This window comes from Microchirus variegatus (assembly GCF_963457635.1).
Source record: "Microchirus variegatus genome assembly, chromosome: 21".
Taxonomy (NCBI): Eukaryota; Metazoa; Chordata; class Actinopteri; order Pleuronectiformes; family Soleidae; genus Microchirus; species Microchirus variegatus.
The window spans coordinates 15798302-15814632 of NC_139822.1; the positions used below are offsets into that span (position 1 = coordinate 15798302).

Here is a 16331-nt window from a genome sequence, read left to right on the forward strand (position 1 = left end):
CTTCTTCTTCTTCTTCTTCTTCTTCTTCTTCTTCTTCTTCTTCTTCTTCTTCTTCTTCTTCTTCTTCTTCTTCTTCTTCTTCTTCTTCTTCTTCTTCTTCTTCTTCTTCTTCTTCTTCTTCTTCTTCTTCTTCTTCTTCTTCTTCTTCTTCTTCTTCTTCTTCTTCTTCTTCTTCTTCTTCTTCTTCTTCTTCTTCTTCTTCTTCTTCTTCTTCTTCTTCTTCTTCACCCGTTTTTACAAAAAAATTGCAGCAAATAAAGACAGACAAATCTCAACTTCTTTTGACTTTTTATTTAACTTTAACAAATGCAAACAATGGTGCAGACTAACTAAACTAGGGAGTGAAAGAGGGGTTGGGCCAGATCTTACTATTTTGGAGGAAACAATTCTTGCAAGAGTCCATCTTCATTCTGGAAGACAAAGAACAACAACTTCAACACAAGCACCACAGAAGTGGTGACATGCTGCAACACAGACTCACATGATGGTGCACAGTTGTCTCTTCAAGGAGCTTCTGGTTTCTCAGCCAAGTGGCGCATCATCTCAACAGCATCCTGCAGAAGACAAGACACCAAGTTAGACATAGGAGACAAATGGCTTCTTGTTTAGCAGTACACCAATAAAGATTGTCCATGTGAGACACAATGACAGTCAACATAAGGCTGGGTATTCACAATGAGTCTGCATTGAAACAAACTTGACTTTCTTCAGATGTCAACATTAGCTCAAGATCTTCCAAATTAGCAGCTTCTTGCATGAATGTGGCCAACAGGAAGGACTATGGTCATGAGTGAAAATAGAGTTCAGATTGAATAAAAGAACACCAACAAGTAACTTTGTTTAAATGCCTTTGAGCAAATGTTTATTCAACACAATTGCACAACAGTTTCCATGAAATGTACCTGTGTTGATTATTGGAGGGTTCACTTCCTGCTTGACTCCTTCAGACATCCCCCGAGTCTGAAACAAGGTCCTCTGGCACCATCTTGTGGTCACACAGATGAGTGGATGGGGATTTACCTGCTTCTCTGGCAGATTGTTGTCCAACTTTCCACTGCTGCAGGAAGAGTCAGCACATCCTGAAGAAGAAATACACATTTAAGAAACAGAAACAATCACAAATCTTGTTTTAATCATGAAAAAAGCTTACTAACCCATTATCAAAATAGTTGGCAATTCATTTAAACCAAAATTTTAGTCAGATACTTAAAAGTTACATCTTCAGGCATTAGCCTGCAGCATTAGCACAAGTATTTAAAGACCAAGGTCTTGCAGATTAGCTCAAATCAGAAGCCCTTTTGGATTGTGGGTAACAGGAAGGACACGACTAGTGGTGAAGAGAAGACGTAACATAAGTCACTCTCACTTGGAGACATGGGCATTTTCTAAAGCAGTTAAAGTTAGACCTGAGAGTCAAGGAGATGCAACTCAACTAAAGCTTGATACACATTGAAGCAATTTAAACCCAACAACTTTTAGTCAGTTACTCCAAATTTAGCAAGGAGACAATGGAGGAAATTTAAAATTGACATCTTCAGATGTTAGCCTACAGCTTAGCCTCTTCTTGCATGAACTGCATTTGTGGCCAACAGGAAGGACTATGTGAGTGAAAAGAAACAATGCCAGATACCTCAATACAAACCTATCTCAAATCAAACACCAACAAGTGACTTTGTTTAAAGCCTTTGAGCACGTTTATTAAACACAACTGCAAACAAACAGTTTCTGTGAAGCGTACCTGAGGTGGTTCACATCCTGCATTACACCAAACACTCCCAGAGTCTGAAGTAAAGACAAGAAAAAAGGGTCAAGGACATTTGTAAGAGGTCAATGAAGGAGAACGGCAGATTATAATCTGTCCTCTGGCGCCATCTTGTGGTCAAACAGTGACAGATGGAGCTTTACCTGCTTCTGACAGATTGTCCAAGCTCTGCTGCAGGAAAAGTCAGGAATCCTGAAAAAAAATACAAGTTTATAAGAAGAGCAAGAGGAGAATGTGAAATTTAAAAAAAAATCTATAAAAAACCAGTAAGTTGCAGCTCGTACCTCTTACTGCAAGGACTTGAAATGATACTTTCTGCATCATGTCCATTTGGCTGAATTTCTCTCAAGGATCATTTTTGGCACCTGAATGAGATAAAGAGAAAACATAAATACAGAGGAAATGTAGCTTTACTTGTATTATGATTAAATGGTTAATTAATTCAGTTAAGGGAATCCCAACATTTAAGTCACTATTCAAGGCAGCACTGGCTTAATGCATGCGTGCCATGACGTAAAAACAACAATTTCTCTATAGAAAATGGTGCAGGGACTAAGTTTAAGATGCTAGAATCCACATGTGCTACCATTGCTGTGAGCAAGTAAGCACATTCGAGGATGTGGTTTAAAAAAAAAGATAATTCACCTGATGAAAGTCTGCTGCAGTGACTCAGGATGGAGCTTCTGAAACCTGCGAGAGTGAAAAAACAAAATGGTCAGAGAACACTCCATTATGAAGCAAACATGCAGACAATGCTGTGGTTACCTGGAGCTAGAGTTAAATCACTGCCTTCAGTTTAAACCAGGATTCTGAAACAGAGCAAAGAAAAGAAGTTAAAAACAAAGTATTACAATATAAAAATGATATCAACAAAAGCAAAGCATGTTCTGTGTCCACTCTCACCTGTGTGGAGTCTGTTCCCTGTTCAAGTGACTCTGACCAGGAAGTGATGCCGACTGCGGGCGGAAGCGGAATAAGGAGAACCGGAAGTTCAGGCCGTGTGTCATGGCGTCTTCTTTCACCTGGTGATGAATAATGATACGAGTTAATGGCAAAAGTCATTCCACTAGTTTTCTATCAAAAGTCATTTTCTACAAACCTCCTTCGTGAGTCTCTGCGTTAACGCTGGAGTTTGGACTGGTTTGTCACGCTCACGGAACCTGTGAAGAGATGAAAGTAACACAAGTTAAAATGTTGGTTAAAAGGTGAGATTCTATCACAAATGTCGGTGAGACGAATTGTTCAGCTTGATCAAACGGAGCCGGAACAAAGTCCTAGATACAAGGGTTTTGGAAAGAAAGTCACTTATTAAAGCGTTAGTTCACAAAAATGGCAGAACATTGAACGGGGTTTGGTTTGTGGCTCTCACCGAACAGACATCACGCCGGGTGGATGAGCAGTATTTCAGTCGCAGAGTCTGTAAAAAAAAAAAGGAGGAAAAAACAAAGACGTTAGAAGGAAACAACGCATTCAAATGTGAACAAGATTAAAGACAAAAGGATCGACTGAGAGTTTTTACTTTACCTTCAGTTCAGGCTCAGATGCTCAGGTGATGATTCACTGAGGCTCAGCGGAGAATGAAGCAGGTGAAGGAGTTGGCTTATATATACACACACACACACATACATACATACACACACGCACAGGTGTGAGTGGTTTGGCCTAATCACCTGCTCATTTACGTCACCTGTGATACCTGGCCGCTGGGGGGGCGTGGCCTCCGCTCCACGTGACCTCATGTGCTTCTCTTTTTAAACCTGTTTTTGTCTTTCATACTAAAACTACTTCTAAACAACAAAACTCACTTTATTAATCAATGTATTGTAAATTTATAATGTTATTGTTTAAATAGTTCAGAAAGTATAAGACTTTTTATTCCGCTGCTTCCAAAACACAGCTTTTGAAATGTATGTGGTCAGTTTACAGTGATGTTCATCTGAGAAATGAGAAAGAAAGAAACACAAAGTCACATTTAAACACCGATGACAAATGGTTTTAATTCAACGCTGCAAAGCCCACATTCATGCTGTCTCTGCTGGACTTTGATCACTTTTTATGGAGGAATTTGACATAAAAAAGGATGGAATTTAGGCTCCACAGAAAGACAGATGTTTAAAAGTAAAAAAAAAAAAAATACAGTATTCAAGATTCTTTTTATCATTGTTCCTATTCATCTCATTTAAATCCCTTAAAAAGACCTATTAAAAGAATTGATCATACATTACAAAGAAATATGTGCTCAGTTAATACTTATTGTCTATTTCTGGCTTTTTCCATGCAGTGCTTCTTTAAATAAATAAACCAGAATCACAACATAATAAATGAGGAGCTAGTGTTTATTTCTTGATTAACACAACGAGCAGGGTATATGTGGACTATGCAGCTGCATAGGGCCCAACAGCCACCAGGGGGCCCCCAAACTGCAAGTTCAGACTCATGTTTTACTATATTTAAATAGAATTACAAGTACCTGTCTTTATTTGCATGTATTGGATGCATTCATATATATATATATATATATATAAGTTAAAGTCAGAATTCGAGGTTTTTAAGATGAAAGACATTAAAAGTCTTCCTCGTGCTAGGTTTTAATGGTATGTATACTTATATGTATGTATATACATATATATATATGTATATACATACACGTATATATATAAATATATATATATAAATCCATGGATTTGCTTGAATATAAAGCCAAACAATAACTTTTTAAACTTTAGTTGAGCCTTTCCAGAAAGTACAAAGGAGGTTGTTTACGAACTACATGAGTTTCATTTCCCTCTTTGCTCTGATATTGCTCACCAGCTGCGTCAGACGCAGAGTGTCTCTCTGTCGCCATCTTGTGCCTGAGACCGTGACCTAGTTTCGTTTCTGAGGAAACAAACCCAGCTTCAGTGGACAACAGATAAAAGGCATCCTCCTCCTGCTCTTTCCATCACAGAAGTTAACAGAGGAGACATGGAGACTGGTGAGTACAACGAACAACTGTATAACATTTTTCTGAGTAGGGTGTATTTTTGTGTGTGTACGTGTCATTTTTAAAGTAATTTTTATTTAAAAGGTGTATTATTTTTTTTGGGCTGAATAACGCTCCTTTATCGATGGTTCACAAAACGTAATTCAATCTAAACATGGCGTCAATTTATCCTGTCAAATAAAAACAAATATAAGTTTTGACTCACATAAACATAGGAATGGTCTCCCTTTAACTGCTCTAGCCCTTATAATGCTATTCCAGACAACCTCCACTGAAAGTAATGAAGTAATAATAATGACGTGATGCTACTAGCATAACATTCGCATTCACAGGAAACTCTAACTAACTGTGTATTAAGTATATACTAAGTACTAACTGAGATTAAAAACAACTCAAAACACACATAATAAACATACACAGAGCTTGTACCAGGCGCTAAAACAACCGTGAAAGTGCTACAGACTCCGTTTGTGGCATTAATTAGCATAACGTTTCTCTTTTTGACCTTACCCTTTTACTTTCAAAATAAAAGCATAACTTTTGAAGAGACGCCCCACCACAATAAAAGTACGAGACAATTTAGGTCATTTACGTTTACTTAAGCATGTTTTTGGGGGAGTACTGTGCCACTGCCACGCTACGTTTTAAATCCCTTCCGTTATGGAGGAAAGAAAAACATTGGCCTGAATTTAAATAAAAATTAAATACAATTCATACACAGGGATTTGTGTGTCCTTGTCCTTTTTGCACGACACAAGAAAGAACCTTGTTAAAAAAAAGTAACTTTATCTCTGAGTACATTTTAAACAAGCTACTTTACTTTGAGTACATTTTTAGACCAGTACATTTATTTGTACTTAAAGGTGAAGTAAGATGTTTATAGTGCCATCTAGAGGAGATGCTGAAATTTACAACAAAGAACTGCTCCTCTGCTCAGTACTCTTTCCACCTCTGTAATAATGTGACACTGTTTGTTTTTCTCTTGTGTTTCAGTTTTGTACGTTGCAGCAGGAGCAGGTAAGATATTAACTGATCGTTTTATTCAGCTGAGCTTAAAACACTTTAATCTGGAAAAGTAAAGAATATGCATTCGGTTGTTTTTTTGTTGGTTGATCTGCTCGACATGATCCACCTCTCCTGCTTTGTTGTTGATGTGCAGGAGCTGCAGTAGGTGCTGTGGTCCTGGCTCCTGTCGTTGTTGGAGCTGCAGGTTTCACCGCTGGTGGGATAGCAGCAGGCAGCGTGGCTGCTAATATGATGTCAGCCGCTGCAATTGCCAACGGAGGTGGAGTGGCAGCAGGGGGCGCAGTGGCTGTCCTGCAATCAATCGGTAATGGAAACTCATTTTTTATACCTCTGTTCACTAAGGTTGGACAACGACACTGAAACATGTATCATGATGAAAGACTTCAGGAACCATTCAGAGTTAATAAATAATAATTTTTTGCCCTAATGTGAAATTTTAAGCTTTTAATGTGGTTTTAAAATAACATTGTGGGGAAAAAAACAATATAGAGTATATTTTCTTCGTGAGAATAAATCTGCCTGGTGTGAAAAGTCTGTAGGTGACGTTGGTGATAACTTGTATAGGTGGCACTTGTTATTAAAACTTTTGAGAACCACTGCAGTAAGCAATTACACATTATGTCGCATAGTATGTTTGCACAGTGCATACACATTGCATCAAATTAGTTGTTGACCCTTTGTTGTACTGCTATTGAAGGAATTCATTTCACTACTGTCCACAATGTGGTGACACTTCACCTCTTTGGGCTATAAAACAAGGACTTCAAGTTCCTCTTAATCGTGACAACGTGACAACGTGTGTGTGTGTGTGTGTGTGTGTGTGTGTGTGTGTCACTGCAGGTGCAGCTGGTGTGTCCACAGCCACCGGTGCAGTGGTGACTGGTGCTGGAGCAGCAGTGGGATATGTTACTAGCCTCTTTACCTGAAGATGTTTAAGGACTCCCATATTTGCTGGTGATTGACAACAATGCAATAAAATGCACTTCAAAGAGATAACTGGTTCATAGTCTTTTTCTTTTTTTAAGGTTAAGTGTTCAACCATCTGACCTCAATGCAGAGGTCTCAAAAATGTGGTAAATTAGCTTAAAATAAAAGTTTTGGATGACATACCGTCGTATTACTTTTTATTTTGTTTTCAAATGTTTGACCAATTTTGACAATTTTTGGACGACATACTATACTACGACGTTTTTTCACCATTTTTGGACGACATACTATACTATGACGTTTTTGACCGTGACCCGCCACGGACCAAGGGGGGCGCAAGTCGGCCCAGCGCAAAACAAGAAAAAATAGGGTTTTTTTCAAAGTTACACATGTTGAAGTATTAATATGCACGCACAGAGAGAGAGGGAGGGAGTGGGAGAGAGAGTGCCTGGAACTTTCCTGTGTGTGTGTGTGTGCATGTGTGTGTGATTGTTATCAAAGCAGTCGTCATCAAAGCTTTATGGGGATAAGTTAAATTATTCTCCTCCCTTGCAGCAGGTGGAGACAGAGACTGAAGCAAATTTGTCAAACAGCTGATCTCTTCAACACAATTTTTGGACCTTGTGTCTATTTTTAGGACAAACAACATTCCTCACACAGCAGATTTAACACTTATACAAGAGTCAGACATCTATTTATTTCACTCTTTATGCACTAACTTTTCACATTTTGAGCCCCTCTTGAAGAGGAGTCACTGTTTACTGATTTACAAAGGTAGGCTGAGGTCAAAAAAGGTTTTATTTGCCCTTGCGTCATTGTTGCTTATAAGATTCGTTTTTTCGGAAAGGAAATGCTGTCATTGTTCATGCACTGTGGCGTCTTCGTGCCATGAAAATATGCTGCTGCGCAATTGCAGACGCGCCCTTTGCATATTTAAATGTCACATGCAAACACGAGTCATCTCAGACACGACGACGCACAAAACCCGACGAGGAAAACAAATCGATTAAATAAAAGGGAAAGAATTGCAATTTCGCTGAAATGCAACTTCATCTACGCTCAGACAGTTTAAAGTAATATAGAGGCACAAGCAACTGTAAAAGGATAAAATCACGTGATCAGTTCTACTATTTTATATCACGACTAAAAATGTGATATAAATTGAATCATAATATAAGGTGGAGATAATTTTGGACGACTACTATACTATGACGTTTTTGACCAATTTTGACATACTATACTATGATGTTTTGGCCATTTTTGGACGACATACTATACTATGACGTTTTTGACGACACACTATACTAAGACGTTTTTGACAAATTTTGATCATTTTTGGAACGACATACTATACTATGACGTTTTTGACCATTTTTGGAACGACATACTATACTATGACGTTTTTGACCAATTAGTATGTCGTCCAAAATGGTCAAAAACGTCATAGTATTGTCGTCCAAAAATGGTCAAAAACGTCATAGTATAGTATGTCGTCCAAAAATGGTCAAAAACGTCATAGTATAGTATGTCAAAATTGGTCAAAAACGTCATAGTATGGTAGTCGTCCAAAATTATCTCCACCTTATATTATGATTCAATTTATATCACATTTTTAGTCGTGATATAAAATAGCAAGTAGAACTGATCACATGATTTTGTCCTTTTACAGTTGCTTGTGCCTTGATATTACTTTAAACTGCCTGAGCGTAGATGAAGTTGCATTTCAGCGAAATTGCAATTCTTTCCCTATCATTTAAGCGACTTGTTTTCCTCGTCTGGTTTTGTGCGTCGTCGTGTCTGAGATGATTAGTGTTTGCATGTGACATTTAAATATGCAAAGGGCGCGTCTGCAATTAGGCAGCAGCATATTTTCACGGCACGAATGCGCCACAGTGCATGAACAATGACAGCATTCCCTTTCCGAAAAAAAGAAACCTATAAGCAACAATGACACAAGGGCAAATAAAACCTTTTTTGACCTCAGCCTACCTTTGTAAATCAGTAAACAGTGACTCCTCTTCAAGAGGGGCTCAAAACACTGTCAGGGGACGTTCAGTGAACGGATGTGAAAAGTTAGTGCATAAAGAGTGAAATAAATAGATGTCTGACTCTTGTATAAGTGTTAAATCTGCTGTGTGAGGAATGTTGTTTGTCCTAAAAATAGACACAAGGTCCAAAAATTGTGTTGAAGAGATCAGCTGTTTAACAAATTTGCTTCAGTCTCTGTCTCCACCTGCTGCAAGGGAGGAGAATAATTTACCTAATCCCCATAGTGCATGTTTTTGGACTTTGGTCTCTTACTAATCTCTCTGTAAAAGTAAAAGCAACATTTTCTTTAACTTTTTAAAATACATTTTCTCCTTTATTCTTGTAACAGAAAGGTTTGTTTCCACACAAACACAGGTTCTCCCAGACACATTGCCGGTGGCTTCACACTCGTACAACAATACCAATAACATCAAACTAACTGAATAAGACAGACATGCAGGGGACAGGTAGGGACGGACTGAACCGTGGGCACTTTGGGGACAATAGCTGAGCTGGAATTTGCACACGTCAGATGACAACAAATACACATACACAAGACAAATTATTCAATAAATATAAAGTAAATGCTCTATTTAAATACACTCATTTATACTGATCCAAAAGCCACACGTAAGACAACAATAATACTTGCCAGTCAGACAAAAAAAGAAAAACCTCGGTGAGAAAAAGGCACAATCAAGCAATAAAGTGATAAAACTAGTGCTGGGTTAACGCATGGCGCGTTTCCATGACGACTGAAAAGATGCGCGTGACGTCATGTTTACGTGCCGTGACATAGAGTCCAGGCACCGTCTACCAGTTAGCTCCTTTAGCGCCTGTTAGCGCACCTACAGTCGAACTGGAGCGGTCTGTTTGTTATTAAAGGAAAAGAGCAGCGCTACAAATAACCAGTGTGCCTGTGTATGTGTGTCTCTGTTTTTAAAGTTTAGCGTTACTTTAGAGACTCATTTTAACAATCCGGAGTCACGTAAACATAACTTTTTCCAGTCCTCATGGAGACGCGTCAACGTTACCCGCATGACGCGCTAACCGCCGTTAACGCGCCCAGCACTAGATACAACTATAAATCCAAATGCTCGTGCAGCTCTGGGACACAGCTTCTTCTTCCACAGCTTGCATTCATGACGTTTGCATTACTGGCATCTTCCTGAGCCAGAACATTTCTTATAACTATCCTTCTTTCCTCCACAGTGTTTCCCTACGTGAGCCAATTTGGGTAGTTCATGGCTATCTTGACTTTGCATGCATAAACGTGCTCAAGTGCAGACAGTGATACAGGAAGCTGCTGGAATGTAGTTTCCAAAGTAGTTTCGACCACGAATAGAAAGACAAAACGGCAACTTGGTGCAAAACGAGTACCAATTTCATGTCGGGCAATCTTTGTAAAGGCTTTGTATTTGCAACGACTGGCACAAATTGTTTATCACTGGCTGATTTTAAATAAATTGGTACCCCTAACAATTAATAAATGTATGGGTTATAATTAATCTATGCATTTTATAAAGCCAATTCGTACCATTTGTGGTTATTTATGACTCTTCAGTAGAAATTGTTATAGAACTCTCAGTGAATAAATAATACACTCGTATGGCAACAAACTTTTAGTTTGGTAATGAAATGGAAAGACTGACGTCCCTTGCGTCTCCCGTCTGATGCTCAGGTCACTTGGATGCTGAAAAGATCTCTTTGTCCACTTTCTTGGTGACTCTCTGTGATATTCCATAGGGCACGTGACACGCCACTGTGCCCATTTCCGCGGCCCCTTCCACGTGAAACATCTGGTCGTCAAAGAAAATGTGCGGCCTGATCTTCTCCAGCATGGGGCCCTTGGGCGCGCCCGCCAGGAAGAGAGCCTCGTCGATCTCCAGACCCCACGAGCGCAGAGTTTTTAAAGCCCTGGTACCAGAACTGGCTGCACTGCGAGCCGTCACCAGGTAGGTCCGGATGGGGCAGTCCATGCGCTGGCCTTTGCCATAAAACTTTTTCTGCAGTTTGCCTAGCGCCTCCAGGAAGCCCTTCAGAGGGCCCTGTAAAACGATAGACGGACTGTATGAGTGACGGTTAGCCTCCGCTTTCCATTTAGTACTCATTACAATCTGATATTGATAGAAGAGGTCAGAACTCATGACACTGATTGTGTTCCATCTAGGGCTTAAACCATCTTAAACCAAACCACACAAAAAAAACAGTCAAAGAGGCAAGAAACAAGCAGCTGCACTGGTTCGAAAACAAAAATGTAGTCGTGTTTGCAAGAGAAAAGTTTAAATATGACCAGACAAAACTATGTAATATGTCATTGAGCTGTTCTCAGGACTGTTGTATGTGATCAGGGCTTTCCTGCTTAATTAGGGATCAATAATGAACACTTAGAACTCAGAGCATTTCGGCTGCTTTTTTCCATTACTATGTTTAAACTTACAGTATAAACAGAGGCTATAAATATGTGTAATATAGAGTGTCTTATATCCTTTTTTTCAGCAGGAATTCAGCAAAACTCCAACTACATAAACACCTAAGCAAAAAGTACTTAAAATCGGACTGAATTTGTGATTTGTGAAAATACGTCACAGTTCAAAGTGCACTTGGCTCGAAAAACGCCCTATTTTTGTATATTTATAAATATTTGTATATTATATTTTTGTGACTTCAGCAAACTTATTGCTACTTTATATCATGACTAAAAATGTGATATAAAATTCATCATGACATTGACCCAACAACACATTAGACGACGAAAAAACCCCAAATTTTTAAAAGCCAGAATATGTGACCTATAAACACACACCCCCCAGTATCTCCATATAAGTTGTTGTGTATTATTCCCACAGCAGCAATTTATCATGGATGCACCTGCAATACAGATCTGTGTCCTGTGAGCACTAAGGGTTAATGACACTTCAGATTTCAGGTTCATGTAGCTAAACGGTTTTGTGTCATAAACCAAATTTTATGACAATAAACCTGGGCTTTATATCCTCAATTTGAATGAAAACTAAATGCACTACATGATAACTGTCACTGTGTACCGTACATGATCCAGAGGCTTGTTCTCGTGGGCCTTCTCGTGCTCGAAGAACTTGTCCAGGCCGTGGGCTTTGTAAATGCGCTCGGACTCGTCGGAGAAGAGGACAGCGTCGCCGTCGAAAGCGACGCGCAGCTGCGTCTCCGACACCTCAGTTATCTTCTCTGGGGTGAACATGGTGGCTGCCGCTATCCCTGGTTCGTGGAGCAAACGTTTTGTGGTTAGCACACATCAAGGGACATCACTTTGTCAAATGTAGCCTCGCTCATTTAGTACCGACCTTCTTCCAAAGCTTCTCGAACTTTGCCCGAGTCAGCAGACAGGTACAGGTTAGTGTGGTAGGCCTTCAAGTAGCCTATAGGACTGTTACCGCCTGTCATACAGAAGCGCTCAATGAACAACTCTGCAGAGATAAGGAAACAAAAGCTCAGTAAACACGCATAATCTCAGTGGATAATCAGGCAAAGTAAGCTTAAGATTTATTTGTTTGTTTGTTTGGCAGTGATAATTCATATGAGCATTGCTCCTTCTTCAAAAATGTAAACAGCTTATTTGCAGTACTTGTCCCTGGTTAGGTTTTCAAAAACTAAAACAAATAACGTGCAACAGCACAGGCAAACATCGACATTACTGCAAATATTATCACAGCAAACACACATCGATGACTACAAACAGTGATTATAAGAGTGGCTAATGACAACAACAGACCAAAAACAATTAGGAACGGTAACTGTGATAGAGTGGGTACTCAGTGGTAGATCAGTGGACATGTATGTGTGGTCCAACAGTAAATGGAAATTAATAAAGTATTATATATTGTAGTACTATCAGTCATCATAATTCAGATATACATTAATAGCGTATGATTATAAACCTTAAATAATTACCAAAACTATACAAATTAAGTTACATTTAACATCCTGGGCTAATTATGAGTATAACTAGCTTTAGCAGCACATGTTCCCAGAGTCACCTGTCAAAATAAATTACTTTATGTTTATTGTGGCCATCTAGCGGACAACCAAATAACTGCAGTGCTCGAAACGACCAGACGGCATTTTAACCGCGAGTGAAACAAAGCATAAATATCGTTAAAATGGCGAACACACAGCGGTTAAGCAGCAAGAAAACAATACTATTGACTTATAGTAACAGTATTCGCTGTCCAACAATGCAGTTAAACTCACGCTTCTGCACGAACGCTCACAGCTAGCATACACTGTAGTTCCACCATACCATCGTTAAGAGGATATGACGTAACGATTACGGAACGCTTACTCGGACAAACTTTAAATAGAAACTCAAAAGTGTAAATAACTAGATAATTAACAAAAAACAGTAGAATTTCCTACAGTAACAGAAAATGGAAAAAGAAAAACGTATATGTATATATATGTGTATATACCAAATAAAATAAAATGTTATAAATAAATAATAAACATTATATATATTCATATATATATATAGATATATACAAATACGTATGTATGCATTTTTTTTAATAAGGTCAAGGGATGTTTCACATGTGAATGAGTAACTCACGGTGATGATTGATGGTATTGATGAGTCTGAGGCCGACGTACGCGTGGTTGTTGGTCATGAGCACAACGTCAAACAGCTCCTCGTCCTCAGGGTAAAGCTCCCTCAGTTGAGTGTTCACAGCTTCTAGTGCCTGGAAACACAGCCAAACATCTCTGTGTGTGTGTGTGTCCATGTTTTAGTCCAAGCTGTGTGAGGACATTTTGGCTGGTCACCATAACTTTAACAGGCTTTTTGAGGGTTAAGACTGGGTTTGTGGTTAGGGTTAGGCACTAAGTTGTGATGGTTAAGGGTTAGGGAAAAGGAACTAGGGAATGCCTTATGTCTATGAGTGCCCACACAAAGAATGTGAGACCAGCATGATGTTTGTGTTCTTATATCTTGTAACTTCTTTGGGGCTTTTTCTGGCATAAACCTTGTCAGATCCAGTCGCCCTGAACGAGGCAGAACCTAATTTCTGAGAAAATAAGGTTAAGTGTTGGACTAAGTTTGAATTGTTGTAAGGTTACGTTTAAGGCATTAACTGGTTATGTTTACGGTTAGATAATAATGCTTTGTGTAGGCTGTAGTGTCCTGAGAAGACAAATCGGATCAGAACAAATGCAAATAAATCATTACTATTGCTGCTGATGATGACTATTAGACTTAGAAAAAAACATCTTAAGGGTCTTTTATAGGTTAAGACTTGGATCAGCATTAGGCTTGGATTATTAGATTAAGGTTAGGGTTAAGCATTTTATTGATTTAGGTTATGGTAAGGGACGAGCGCATGCATTATGTTTATGACTGTCCTCACTAGGTACGCTATACATGAACGTGTGTGTATGTGTGTCATAAAATACATAATGGAGGTGGAAGTGTGTTTGTGTAGGTTGATGTTTAACCCTCATTAGTCTTCTCCGGCCTCCAGAGACTCCTAACATAACACTGACACCATGGAGTCGCTCCGCATTAGGTTTGATCTACATGTAAATATACTGTGTGTGTGTGTGTGTGTGTGTGTGTGTGTGTGTGTGTGTGTGTGTGGGCTCTGACCTTGACAAAGGAGAAGGCAGGTCCGGGTCTGAAAGGCTCCGTTTCATGCTCCACTTGATACTTGATGTAATCCTCCATGCCCTGCTGTTCATAGATCTGCTGCTCCCTCTCCATGTTGAAGAGGACTCGAGACGACACGGCGATGGTGACGGCATTCTCCGGCTTGGGCTGGAGGATGAACGGTCGAAGAAGTTTTCAGTTTTTTAGAGAGACGGGGGGTTGTTTTGAAATCAGTTCCAGAGTTGGAAACTGCTCTACATTATTCATACACTGCGTTCACCGCAGTAATACAGACACTTTCCTTATGAGTACATCATTTATTTAAGAGGTGATTGCCAACGCCTGATACGCTTCTAACAGCTGAGTGAGAGGATGTGTCTGGAGAGAAGTGTCGGTGTGATGTGACATACTTTCCCCTGGAACACTGTGATAGTGCAGGCCCACATACTGCACCAGAGTGGCTGACACCTGTTAGCATTTTTGGAAGCTGGAGCAGCAAACTGTCATATTTAACTTGTTAGAGATGGCCAAAGCTATGACTTTAATTCTAGAAAGAGTAAAAAATAAGATTAATAAACCTGTCAAGATGCTTCAAACTGATTCTATAGAATCAAACAATCATTCAGTGACTTAAGAGTTTAAGTCCCTGTATCCTGTCAGGGCCTGATGTCTCAGTTGCTGTATGTTTTTGGTAATTTGAGCTATCTTCTCTTGTAAGGAATACAAATGAGGCCACCGACAATAACGGTCCACCCGATCTGCAACGAGACCCTTTTTGTCTGCTGCTCAGTTTCCAGCCGACAACAATGGCTCTCTTAGCCTCTGCACACAGTTTCACCTGACGACAACTTTCCTTCCCATTTGCTGAAGGCAGTGCTCAGTAGTAAACTTGGAAACGACCCCGACCCCCCCCCCCTACTGTTTATGCATCTGTCATTTCTGCATTGAAAACAAGCGTAGAAAAAGAAAGAAGACATTTCCATTCTTACACATGACTCTTAAATGAAATTATACCTGTGGATGGATGCTGCGTAGGAAAGGATGCAGAGATACTCACTGGTTTAGGTTTCCTGGTGGGGGTGGAGGGCTTCAAAACCACACTGGTGTTTTCCCAGGAGGCTCCATTACTGCTGCTGCTGCTGCCGTTCCTGGTCAAATCCTGTCCACTGACAGTCAGAGTCTGACTGTTGCTCATCTTACCTCGTCTGGACCACACTGAGTCCCAGTGTGCTTCCCTTTCCTCCTCCTCCTCCTCCTTTCTCGCTTTCTCTCTGGAGTTCCCTACACAGTCCTTTTACGTACTCTTGCGGCAAGAATGAGTGCCGCTCTGACTGCAGCTGTAGAGGCACTTAACGCTCGTAAAAAGGCAGAGCAGGAAAAATACTCTATTCAAGCCCGTTTATCTCAACCATCACCTGTATTATATTTCCAGCTCAGCTCCTCTCGCTCTGTGTGTATGTGTGTGTGTGTGTGTGTGTGTGTTCCATCTCCCTCACACACACTATTATTGACTTTAAGCCCTTTTGCATCCAGCCCCCTTTCTTAACCCTTTCAGCATCTTATCCCCCTGGAGCTGCAGCAGAGCGTGTTCATTCGACACGTGACGTGCGGCTGTCGCACCCTATTGGTCAGCTGTGACGACGCCATCCTTGAGATGCACAGAACAGAACAGAGAGAGAGAGAGGAAGTGGAGATCGATGCATTTGAACATAAAGATGGGAAATAGAGTCCATGTCGTGTCGCATCACCTCTTCCTCGTGTAAACCCCCCCCCCCCCCGGTCTGAAATATGAAGCAGAGGTCACGGTTGCCAGGCAACAGCCTGGGGAGTTAGAGGGGGCTTGGACACGGGACATCCGCGCCCTGATTGGCTACGAGGGGGATACAGGACTGCATCTGCAGCCGTCCAACGGCGTTCATCAATCATAGGAAGAGGCAAAGAGACGCAGGGAAAAAAGATGAAAGTGTTTTGCTTTATAGAACATAAGC

At 40.1% G+C, this 16331-nt stretch overlaps 2 protein-coding genes across 2 annotated transcripts; one reads left to right on the forward strand and one right to left on the reverse strand.

The window, feature by feature from the left end:
• The first annotated feature begins 4642 nt into the window (after positions 1-4642).
• Positions 4643-6757, forward strand: LOC310942130 (interferon alpha-inducible protein 27, mitochondrial-like). Its single transcript, XM_083907438.1, has 4 exons — positions 4643-4736; positions 5739-5762; positions 5905-6075; positions 6612-6757. The coding sequence occupies exons 1-4, from the start codon at positions 4727-4729 to the stop codon at positions 6695-6697; spliced, it is 291 nt and encodes a 96-aa protein (XP_083763564.1). The 5' UTR covers positions 4643-4726; the 3' UTR covers positions 6698-6757.
• A 3651-nt stretch (positions 6758-10408) lies between these two features.
• Positions 10409-15538, reverse strand: LOC310942370 (cytosolic 5'-nucleotidase 1A-like; the record flags this gene model as incomplete). The annotated part of the gene is made up of 6 exons (XM_083907749.1): positions 10409-10774; positions 11779-11963; positions 12050-12172; positions 13312-13441; positions 14344-14511; positions 15401-15538. The coding sequence occupies 6 exons, from the start codon at positions 15536-15538 to the stop codon at positions 10409-10411; spliced, it is 1110 nt and encodes a 369-aa protein (XP_083763875.1).
• Positions 15539-16331: the final 793 nt, after the last annotated feature.

Bases quoted from the DNA above. Each gene is read 5' to 3' on its own strand.
- LOC310942130 (XM_083907438.1), top strand. The intron at 5,763-5,904 runs GTAAGATATTAA...GTTGATGTGCAG, and splicing joins GTACGTTGCAGCAGGAGCAG to GAGCTGCAGTAGGTGCTGTG. The intron at 6,076-6,611 runs GTAATGGAAACT...GTGTCACTGCAG, and splicing joins GGCTGTCCTGCAATCAATCG to GTGCAGCTGGTGTGTCCACA.